Consider the following 11,601-nt stretch of genomic DNA (forward strand, 5'->3'; position numbering starts at 1 on the left):
TTTCCAATTCACTTTTATAATATTCCAGCACAGTTTATGTGAAACCAAATGTGAGTGGATCCATGGATAACACAAACCAATAACAGCTCAACAATCAAAGCATCTCTTTAATGTTAACCTTCATAAATCTGACTAAAAAGTAAGTTTTTTTTTTTTACCGAGCATGGAAAATAGAGCAGTAAACATTTTTTTATCAGCTGTTATGAAGAAAATGTTTCATATCTGCTTTTTGCTAGAACTTCATATTGAGTGCAGGTGTAAGTTGCTGTTTTTACCATGTAAATAATGACCTAGGAGCTCTCTGAAAGCAGTGCATGGATACATGTTCTCCATCTATCCATCCATCCATCTTCTGCCACTTATCCGAGGTCGGGGGCAGGAGCCAAAGCAGAGACGCCCAGACTTCCCTCTCCCCAGCCACTTTGTCCTGTTCCTTCCAGGCCAGCATGGAGACATAGCCTCGACAACGTGTATTGGGTCTTCCCTGTGGCCTCTTACCGGTCGGACATTCCCTAAACACCTCCCCAGGTACCAGATGCCCAAACTACCTCATCTGACTCTTCTCGATGTGGAGGAGCAATGGCTTTACCCCAAGCTCCTCCCAAATGACACAACTTGTCACCCAATCTCGATGGGAGAGCCACCTGACTGAGGAAACTCATTTCGGTCACTTGTACCCATGATCTTGTCCTTTCACAACCCAAAAGGTCAGGACCATTGGTGAGGATAGGTACGTCTATCGACCGGTAAATTGAAAGCTTTGCATTTGCGGCTCAGCTCCTTCTTCACCTCCACGGATCGATACAGGGTTGACCTGGGAAGGCAGTTGCGATTCCCAGACATCATCGCAACTACAACACTCCGGCCAGACATGGTCTTGATGTCTGGAACCAGCAAGCAGGTGGTACTCCTTGAGCTAACTGTCCCCTGGGAGGACAGAATGGAGGAAGCTCAGGAAAGGAAGAGAGCGAAGTACGCAGATCTTGTGGCTGACTGCCGGAGGAACGGGTGGAAGGCCCGCTGCGAGCCTATTGAGGTGGGCTGCAGGGGTTTTGCAGGCAAGTCCTTACACCGGGTCCTGGGGCTCCTTGGGATTTGTGGACTGCACAGGAGAAGAGCCATAAAAAACATTTTGGAAGCGTCTGAAAAGGCTTCACGTTGGCTCTGGTTGAGGAGGGGGGACGCGTGGCGTAGTGCGCTACCTGGACACAAGTCGAGGGACTGATCACCCTCGGCTGGGTCGCCCGGGTGAGGGTGTTTGATTAAGCCCGAAACACCCTATGACCCCGGGAGAATCACTGATGATGTGTCCAGGTTGCACCATGAGGTGTATTATAGTACTAATCCAGTATGGCATCGCCATTGACTTCCAGGAAGAGGCTGGATGACAACCCCGAAAGTGTGGTGACAATTGGAGAGACAGTTGACAGCCCGGAAAGACGGCAACCGGGGCAGGGAGGGGTAGCATCCCAAGCTGCAGCTCTCGCAAGGGAGCACCCATACAAAGCTACGAAAAACCCTAAAGAGATATACCCCCAGGGGCGCCCGAGAGGGGGGGAGAATGAGCGCCCCGAACGGACAGATTTTCTGGTAACGATCCCTGCGAATGGACAATTGACTACGAGTGCAGTCTGCAAATGTGGCAAGGTCTGCAAAAACCCGACGGGTCTAAAGATACACCAGACCAAGATGGGCTGCCTAAGGAAACCAGTGGCGCAACGCACAGTGCCAGTACCCTGTACGGCACCTGATGAGACGGAGGAGGATCTAGGCCCGGACACTCCCCACAGTGCCCAGAACCTCCAAGCACCACCGGCGCAACCCCAAAGCAGACCGTCAGAGCATCGTCGGATATTGTGGCCCGCTGCCAACAAGGAGTCAGAGTGGAAACAGTTTGATGAAGATGTTAGTACAGCCCTGGAAGCAACAGCCAAGGGTAATGTGGACCAGAGGCTCAAGACAATGAGCACATTCATAATTGGCATTGCATCAGACAGGTTTGGCATAAAGGAACAACGTGCCACCAAGACTACCACTGCAGCACCAATTCCAAACCGGCGGGAAACCAAGATTTCCCAACTCAGACAAGAACTGAGAGTACTCAGGAGCCAGTACAGGAAGGCAAGCGAGAATGAGAAGGCAGCCTTGGCAGAACTGAGGGGTGTGGTAAGGGATAGGCTACTCACCCTGCGACGTGCCGAGTGGCACAGGAAGAGAGGCAAGGAAAGGGCCCGCAAGCGCAGTGCCTTCATTGCAAATCCATTTGGATTCACAAAGAAGCTGCTGGGAGAGAAACGCAGTGGTCAACTCTCATGTCCCGAGGAGGAAATCAACCTCCACATCAAGAACACCTACAGCGACGGCATGAGAGAGCAAGACCTCGGCCACTGTGCAGCCCTCATATGCCCACCAGAACCCTGCATCCTGTTCGACATCAGTGAACCCACCCTGAAGGAAGTTAAAGAGGCAATCAAATCTGCCAGAACAGCATCAGCACCAGGCCCAAGTGGAGTTCCGTACAAGGTTTTCAAACAGTGTCCCCGCCTGTTGGAGCGTCTTTGGAAGATCTTCCGGGTGATCTGGAAAAGAGGGAAAGTACCTCAGCAGTGGACGTACGCAGAGGGAGTATGGATTCCCAAGGAGGAAAACGCAAGGAACATCGAGCAGTTTAGGACAATCTCCCTCCTCAGTGTTGAGTGCAAGACCTTCTTCAAAATCGTTTCCAATCGCCTCATGGGATTTCTCCTGAAGAACACCTATATTGACACCTCGGTGCAGAAGGGAGGAGTCCCAGGAGTTCCAGGGTGCATCGAACACACTGGTGTGGTAACACAGCTGATCCGTGAGGCACGAGAGAACAGAGGCGATTTGACAGTACTGTGGCTGGACCTCGCCAATGCTTATGGATCAATTCCACACAAGTTGGTGGAGTTGTCTCTGAGCAGATACCACGTTCCAGAGAAGATTTGCAATCTCATCCTCGACTATTACAACAACTTTAGTCTGAGGGTGTCCTCTGGCACTTCAACATCAGATTGGCATCGTCTAGAGAAAGGTATCATCACAGGCTGTACAATCTCTGTGTCCCTGTTTGCACTGGCCATGAATATGCTTGTGAAGTCTGCGGAAGTAGAGTGCAGAGGCCCTTTGTCCAAATCCGGCACCCGGCAACCTCCGATTAGAGCATTCATGGATGATCTCACGGTAACCACAACATCAGTGTCTGGTTGCAGATGGCTCCTTCAAGGCCTTGATCGACTCATTAGTTGGGCAAGAATGAGTTTCAAGCCCTCTAAGTCCAGGTCCTTGGTCTTAAGAAAAGGAAAGGTAACCGACCGCTTTCGCTTCAGTCTGGCAGACACCCAAATTCCATCTGTGTTAGAAAAGCCAGTGAAGAGCCTGGGCAAGCTCTTCACTGGTGATCTGAAGGATACCGCTGCACGTCAAGCTACCAGCGATAACCTCAACATGTGGCTCTCAGCTGTGGACAAGTCAGGACTTCCTGGGAAGTTCAAGGCCTGGATATATCAGCATGGCATCCTGCCTCGTCTCCTCTGGCCGCTGCTAATGTACGAATTCCCAATGACCATCGTGGAGGGATTTGAGAGGAAGATCAGCTCGTCCCTGCGCAGGTGGCTGGGTCTGCCACGGAGCCTAAGCAGCTTTGCTTTGTTTGGGCACAACACCAAGCTGCAGCTTCCTTTCAGTAGTCTGGCAGAGGAGTTCAAGGTTTCCCGGGCCAGAGAAGTCCTGCTCTACAGAGATTCTGCTGATGGGAAAGTATCGTCAGCAGGTGTGGAGGTCAGAACAGGAAGGAAGTGGCGTGCCCAGGATGCAGTGGAGCGGGCAGAGGCGAGGCTGCGGCACAGCACCCTGGTGGGAACCATAGCCACTGGTCGGGCTGGGCTGGGTTGCAACACCAAACCAAACTACAGCAGAGCCAGAGGAAAGGAAAGACGAAAGCTTGTCCAAGAGGAGGTTCGCGCCGAGGTGGAGGAGGCTCGCTTCAGCAGAGTGGTGGGAATGAGCAAGCAGGGGGCCTGGACCAAGTGGGAGCACATAGCTGGTCGCAAGATCACCTGGACCGAACTCTGGAAAGCGGAGCCACACCAGTTTAAGTTCTTGGTCCAGTCAGTTTATGATGTCCTCCCAAGCCCTGCTAACCTGTTCACCTGGGGCCTGATAGACGCACCTGTGTGCCAGCTCTGTCAGAAAAGAGGATCATTAGAACACATCCTCAGCTGTTGCTCAAAGGCATTGGGAGATGGCAGGTATCGGTGGCGCCACGACCAGGTCCTGCGGGCAATAGCAGACACCATCTGCATGGGCATCAACACCAGTAAGCGGCAACACCCAACCAAGAGCACAATTGCCTTTGTCCGAGCAGGAGAGAAACCTCAACCCTCCAAGAAGACCCAGGGGGGCCTGCTAACAACAGCAAGGGACTGGCAGCTCTTGGTTGACCTGGGAAGGCAGTTGCGATTCCCAGACATCATCGCAACTACAACACTCCGGCCAGACATGGTCTTGATGTCTGGAACCAGCAAGCAGGTGGTACTCCTTGAGCTAACTGTCCCCTGGGAGGACAGAATGGAGGAAGCTCAGGAAAGGAAGAGAGCGAAGTACGCAGATCTTGTGGCTGACTGCCGGAGGAACGGGTGGAAGGCCCGCTGCGAGCCTATTGAGGTGGGCTGCAGGGGTTTTGCAGGCAAGTCCTTACACCGGGTCCTGGGGCTCCTTGGGATTTGTGGACTGCACAGGAGAAGAGCCATAAAAAACATTTTGGAAGCGTCTGAAAAGGCTTCACGTTGGCTCTGGTTGAGGAGGGGGGACGCGTGGCGTAGTGCGCTACCTGGACACAAGTCGAGGGACTGATCACCCTCGGCTGGGTCGCCCGGGTGAGGGTGTTTGATTAAGACCCGAAACACCCTATGACCCCGGGAGAATCACTGATGATGTGTCCAGGTTGCACCATGAGGTGTATTATAGTACTCGCATCACTGCAGACGCTACACCGATCCCCCTGTCGACCCATTCTTCCCTTACTCGTTACCAAGACTTAAACTTGGTGTCTGAACTCCTCCAACTGGGGCAAGATTTCTCAAACCCAAGCCAAAGATGGCACTCTCTTTTTTTCTTTCTCTTTGGCTCTAAGCAAAGGCAGACGCACTCCCTCCCCTCTTCGTGTCTGCCCTGCTTGCCTCTTTGTCTCGCCCTGTCTTGTTTAACTTTCTTGTTGCCTCTTTTTGCACTGCTCTCCGAAATCTAAACAATAGAATTGATAAACTGTCCTCTCAAGGAAATTAACAAGATCTCTGGTTCAGGGTAACCTGTCTTTGCTGCAAGAACGGTTGTTGCTGGACATACGACAGACTCCTGGGAGAAGAGGAGTGCAACATGCCAGGCGACCCATTCAGTCGATATCTATCTACCTATCAGAATGATGATAACAGGAAATCTCCTGATTGGAGTAAGTATTCCTCTGATGTATTGGCAAATTGGAAGATGATAGCAGCCATTGAAAGTACCCTAAAGCTGCCACAAATGATTGGAAGATGCGGGCAGAACTCTGGACACTCAGACTTTTGTGATTTTGGATAATATCGGACCGTCTTGCCTGCTTGATGAATTTGAGGACCAGAAATAGATTATTAGAGTGGAAATATTAAATGTGTTTTTGCTCACTCAAACACAACCATTATAATCTTGATTGTTTTCCCTAGCTGTGACTTGGCAAGGTTGTTACTTCAAGATTCCACTCAAGGACAGTGCGTGAAGATGAAACAAACTCCTTCCTGTCAAAAACACCTGGAAAGATAAACTATGTGTTTTAGTCACCGCCTACAGAGCGACTCCAGGCATACAGACTTAACACACACACACCATGGACCATGGCTACATATGCAGACAGACATACCCCCACCCCCACCCCCAACCCCACCCCACACCTTTTCCACCGCTTCACCCCCACGTGGTATGACGGAAAACAGAGCAGCCCCCTTACTGGCTAGCAGCTTTGGTCCAGATACCTGCCCTCTCCCCTCCTGTGGCATGTCTTGTGGTTTCTGTGTCAACAAGTTTTTTTCTCGGCCCCAGTGTGTACCCCATAGGAGCCCAGTCTGAGATCGACGTTTTTTATACTCAACCTTACATTTTTTTTACACCTTTTACAGGATGCCGTAAGTGGGAACCCATCACCGTTCCTGTTCTGTTACCCTCTATTACCTGTATTATTTCTGTTACCAATGTTTGTCTAATCTTGAACGGGTTTGTGGTGAAAGTGACATTTATTGTACTTGTGCAATGACAGTACCACAATCCAGCCCCTCTTGAGAAAACTTATTCCAGAGCCCTTGTTGTGCGTCGAAGTGAGTCTGACTAGATCCAGCCTGAACTTCTCCACCTCGTCCACCTCACGCACCAGTTCAGGCTTCTCACCCCCCAGCGATGTGACGTTCCATGTCCCAAGAGCTAGCTTCTGTAGCGAGGATCGAACTGCCAAGAGCCCTGCCTTTGGCTTTTGCACAGCTCACATTACACCCAACCTTTTTACATCTCCTATGAGTGGTGAGCCCAATGGACAAGGGACCCACGTTGCCTCTTTGGGCATTGGGACAGGCCCGGGCACCAGGCACTTGCCGTTGAGCCCCACCTCCAAGCCTGGCTCCAGAGGGAAGCCCTGGTGACCCGCCTCTGGCTGAGGAAAATCTGAGTCTATATTTGTATTTCTTTCATAGGGGTCTTTAAGCTACTCTATGTCTGGTTCCTCACTTAGGACCTGATTGTCTTGGGAGAACCTACCAGGGGCCATACTTGCCAACCTTCCCGAATTTTCCGGGAGATTCCCGAAATTTCAGTGCCTCTCCTGAAAATCTCCCGGGACAACCATTCTCCTGAAAATCTCCCGATTTCCAGCCGGACAACTATATTGGGGGCGTGCCTTAAAGGCACTGCCTTTAGCGTCGTCTCTCACCTGAAAAGGAGAATATTATATATGTCTCCGTTATCCATAGGTTAATCTATAACCCATAAAGTAGGCAGGCACCGAGCTATTTCTCAGCGTGTGTTTATTCCCGCCGGCACGTTAATACTGTAGCGGCTGGCTCCGGGTGTTAGCCAATGACTGTGGCTGGGAGGCGGGACTTCCGGGAGAGATAGGGAAGTGACGTTGTTAATAGGAAGTGGGTGTTCGAGTTTTGCCGGGAAAAGGGATAGACACACATTGGAGCTGCCTTTAGCGTCCTCTCTCACCTGAAAAGGAGACTACTATACATGTCTCCGTTATCCATAGGTTTATCTATAACCCATAACACGGTGGCCGAATGGATATAGTCACTCATGAACGGTCAGAGAAGCACAAGGCGGCGACAACGCAGTATTATGGGCCACCTTGCAAGCAACATTCCGTTCTCATTTGCGGATGTTTTCAACAAATCCGTGAAGGAAATGTTCCCGGATTCAGAGATCGCTTGCCAGTACTCAAATGGCAGAACAAAAGCTACTCAAATAGTGAAAGGTAAGTGTTTTTTTTTTTTTTAAAGTACGCAGCAAGTACAGTACAGTTAGTAGAACAACTGTGTTTTCATTACTGTACTATATATCAGTGGCGTGCGGTGAGGTTAATGTCTGGTGAGGCACGACTGCATCATCACAGTCAGATTCACAAACATATGAACCTGCAGTGCAGGTGTACCTAATGTTGTGTCCCTGCGGTCGTTCGCGGCTCCTGCAGCGCGAGCATTGTTGTTTTTGCACTTTTTGGCTTCTTGTTAAGTGACTTTTTTTGGGTGGATTCAGTCTTGCACGTGGAGGGTTTGGGTGTGGGCTTTGGTTGGTGTGGCGCTCCCGTCGGGCGGTGCATTCTGCGGCGGAGCTGCTTGGCACCAGGAGGCGGGGTTATGAGACGAGCCTCCAGTTTTATGATCGCTCAGCACAAGAAATACGTTACACACATACAGTTGTTGACAAAATACACTGTACATTATATACCTCAGCTAACTAAACTATGGGAATGTATAATATAATTCATATAGCAATACAGTCTCACTGCACAGCAGGCCAGCAGTTAGCCGAGTCATTGCGCGCAATCCATGTTGAGGCACAAATCAGTGACGTGCCTCAACTGGCTGCTGATCACCGCACCTTCTCTTCTCAGTATTTGAACGGCAAATGTGAAAATAAAAATAAAAATAATCTAAAACTGGTGAAGTTAAATGGAAAATAACTGTAATATAATCACTGGATACATATAACAATTTAATTAATTTTTTTTCTCTTTTTACTTTTTTTTTTCTTTCCATGATGGCAGGTGAGGCCGTGCCTCCCCTGCCTCTAGTGACGGCACGCCCCTGCTATATATATATATATATATAAGAAATACTTTAATTTCAGCGAATAGCTATAAATATACTCCTCCCCCTTAACCCCGACCCCCCAAACCCCCCCCAATCTCCCGAATTTGGAGGTCTCAAGGTTGGCAAGTATGCCAGGGGCACAGAAGCCCCAAACAACAAAGCTTCTGCAAATCATTGGGACACGCAAATTCCACTACCGCAATAAGGTGGCAGCTCAGATGAGAGGATACATGTTTTCAATGAATGAATCATTTGTATTTATTAAAACACAGAATGTTGAGGCATTTTTAACACGATGTGAGGAGGCGTTTACTGTTTACCCTAAGGCACAGTGCTTACTACATTATGAAGCCAAACATAGTAGCTGCACTGGAAGCTATTAAACTGTAATGTATTTGGCAGTAGGTGAAATGGAAATATAATACATGCTTTAATTTCGGCTTAAAGCTGAATTCCTGTGTACTTTAAGAAGCACATACATTAAAATAGCTTTAAAAAAGGTCCACTGTAGAGGACGCTAGTTTACAGGAGGGTATACAATTAGGATTTACACTGTACACATTTCAGATTAATGGAAATACGCACTTAGGGCCTGATCTACTGAGATCTAAATACCACGCGCTAAACAGGGTGTGCAAACTATTATGTATTATTAGTGGGCATGTTGTCACGATCGCGGGGGTCGCAGCTTGCTGCGCGGTTGTTCTCCCAATGCAAAGGAACGGCTCCGGACGAAGGCGTAAGGTAGGAAGTGATTTATTTATCATAAATCATCCAATAAACAAAAACAACAGGGATGCGTGCAGAGCGCACGGGAAGTTAAGGAACTATTACTTAGCATAGGCAAAAGCCAAGGAACACTAGAACTCAAAAACTCACGTGACAAGTGCATGGAGCAAACACAATGAGAGCAGGACGAGTGACTGGCAAAGGCAACTTAAATAATGCCTCTGATTAGCGCTCGGGAAGCAGGTGAGCGGGCGAGCACTAATCAGAGACAGGTGCACACAAAGAGTGACCATGACAACCAAAACAAACTCACAGGAGCACAACAAATAACAAAAGGAGTCCAAAATTAACAGAAAACACAAAAACATGATCCGGACCATGGATCATGACAGTACCCCCTCCTCAAGGACAGATACAAGATGTCCATATGAAAACAAAAACAAAAAACAAGCAGGGTCAAAAGTCACGGGCGGGCGGAGGGAGGACTTGGAGGTGGGTCGCCAGGCCAAGTGTCCCCGAATCCACCGAGGCAAAGTCAAGTGGCGGCGGCGAGTGGAACGCCGCTGCAGCAAGCGAGGCGGGCGACCAGGGAATGGCCACATTCGTGGCCGACGGGGAGGTGGGCGCACTTGGCGAGGCGGACGACCAGGGAGCGGCCACATCCGTGGTCGACGAGGAGGTGGGCGTGTCGGCGCCGTCATGGCAGGCGTGGCAGCAGGCACCGGCGCCGTCATGGCAGGCGTGGCAGCAGGCACCGGCGGCGAGGCAGGCGTGGCAGCATGCACCGGCGGCGAGTCAGGCGTGGCAGCAGGCACCGGCGGCGAGTCTGGCGTAACAGCAGGTACCACCGGCGAGTCTGGCGTGGTTTCAGGTACCACTGGCGAGTTTGGCGTGATTGCAGGTACCACCGGTGAGTCTGGCGTGCTTGCAGGTACCACCGGCGTCTGGCGTGGTGCAGGTACCACCGGCGTCTGGCGTGGTACAAGTACCGCAGGCGTCTGGCGAGGAGCAGGTGCAGGCGTCTGGCGAGGAGCAGGTGCAGGCGTCTGCCGAGGTGCAGGCGCAGGCGTCTGCCGAGGTGCAGGCGTCTGCCGAGGTGCAGGCGTCTGCCGAGGTGCAGGCGTCTGCCGAGGTGCAGGCGTCTGCCGAGGTGCAGGCGTCTGGCGAGGAGCAGGTGCAGGCGTCTGGCGAGGAGCAGGTGCAGGCGTCTGGCAAGGAGCAGGTGCAGGCGTCTGGCGAGGAGCAGGTGCAGGCGTCTGGCGAGGAGCAGGTGCAGGCGTCTGGCGAGGAGCAGGTGCAGGCGTCTGCCGAGGAGCAGGTGCAGGCGTCTGCCGAGGAGCAGGTGCAGGCGTCTGCCGAGGAGGAGGTGCAGGCGTCTGCCGAGGAGCAGGTGCAGGCGTCTGGCGAGGAGCAGGTGCAGGCGTCTGGCGAGGAGCAGGTGCAGGCGTCTGGCGAGGAGCAGGTGCAGGCGTCTGGCGAGGAGCAGGTGCAGGCGTCAGCCGAGGAGCAGGTGCAGGCGTCTGCCGAGGAGGAGGTGCAGGCGTCTGCCGAGGAGCAGGTGCAGGAACTGGAGATGGTGGCGTCTGCAGGCCCACCGGAGATGCTGGCGGCTTCTGCAGGCCCACCGGAGATGCTGGTGGCGTCTGCAGGCCCACCGGAGATGCTGGTGGCGTCTGCAGGCCCACCCGGGCTGAGGTTAGCCATGAGCATGGCAGAGGTGGTCTCGCTGGGGGTTGCCGACGGACTGGTGGTGGAGGACGGGCTGGAGGTTGCGGCTTGGCAGGCCGAAAGACTGGTGGTGGCGGCCGGGATGGAGGTTGCTGCCTGGCTGGGCGCAGCCGAGCAGCCCCACCAGCACAGCTCCCGGCCCCAGCCCCCCCCTCAAGGGGCGGATACCAGACGCGCTGCTTGCGGTCTGGAACAGTCTTTACGGGTGGGTGGCGGGAAGTCAGGAGGGGGGCAAAATCCTCCCCTCTAAATTGTCCAAAATGTCTTTTCCCACCCCCCACCTGAGGTCTTTTGGGAGGATGAGAGGAAAAAGTCACTGACGTGGGCGGGGCTAGAGTCCTAGGGGGCGGAGTTTGGCACTCAGAAGGAGACTGTGGCTGACATCTAAATTTCAAAAGAATGTCCTGACAAGGTATAATTTTAGAATTAAAGTCTTTAGGAGGTTGTTGACGCAAGGAGACAGAATTCAGAAAAAAAAAATTCTGGGCCATGACGTCATCAGCCGTGGACGGAGTGACGTCATCGGGGGAAGGATACTGGGCTGCCTGCAACTTGCTTCGGTCCGGGGGAGGAGCTTGCGGGAGTGACGCGTTCTGACGGCGAGGCGAAGCCCTTCTGGACGGCTTCCGCCTTTGCCTGCGCGTCCGGTACTGCTGTGTAGCGGCGATGTCTTCGGACCAGAGGGAGTCGATGGGGATCAGGGAGCCTCCAGGTCCCCACATAAGGTTCGACCTCTCCTCCGTCGAATAGCGAAGCGTCTCCACTTCCATCGCTCGCAACACCATGCGCG

General features: G+C 52.1%; 1 protein-coding gene across 1 annotated transcript; it reads left to right on the forward strand.

Annotated features, from left to right (window-relative positions):
* Nucleotides 1-1,674: 1,674 nt before the first annotated feature.
* LOC133649222 (uncharacterized) lies at nucleotides 1,675-6,686 on the forward strand. The gene is made up of 2 exons (XM_062046053.1): nucleotides 1,675-4,829; nucleotides 6,311-6,686. The coding sequence occupies exons 1-2, from the start codon at nucleotides 1,690-1,692 to the stop codon at nucleotides 6,684-6,686; spliced, it is 3,516 nt and encodes a 1,171-aa protein (XP_061902037.1). The 5' UTR covers nucleotides 1,675-1,689.
* The last annotated feature ends 4,915 nt before the right edge of the window (nucleotides 6,687-11,601 follow it).

The sequence above is a fragment of the Entelurus aequoreus genome, linkage group LG04 (assembly GCF_033978785.1).
Source record: "Entelurus aequoreus isolate RoL-2023_Sb linkage group LG04, RoL_Eaeq_v1.1, whole genome shotgun sequence".
Lineage (NCBI taxonomy): Eukaryota > Metazoa > Chordata > Actinopteri > Syngnathiformes > Syngnathidae > Entelurus > Entelurus aequoreus.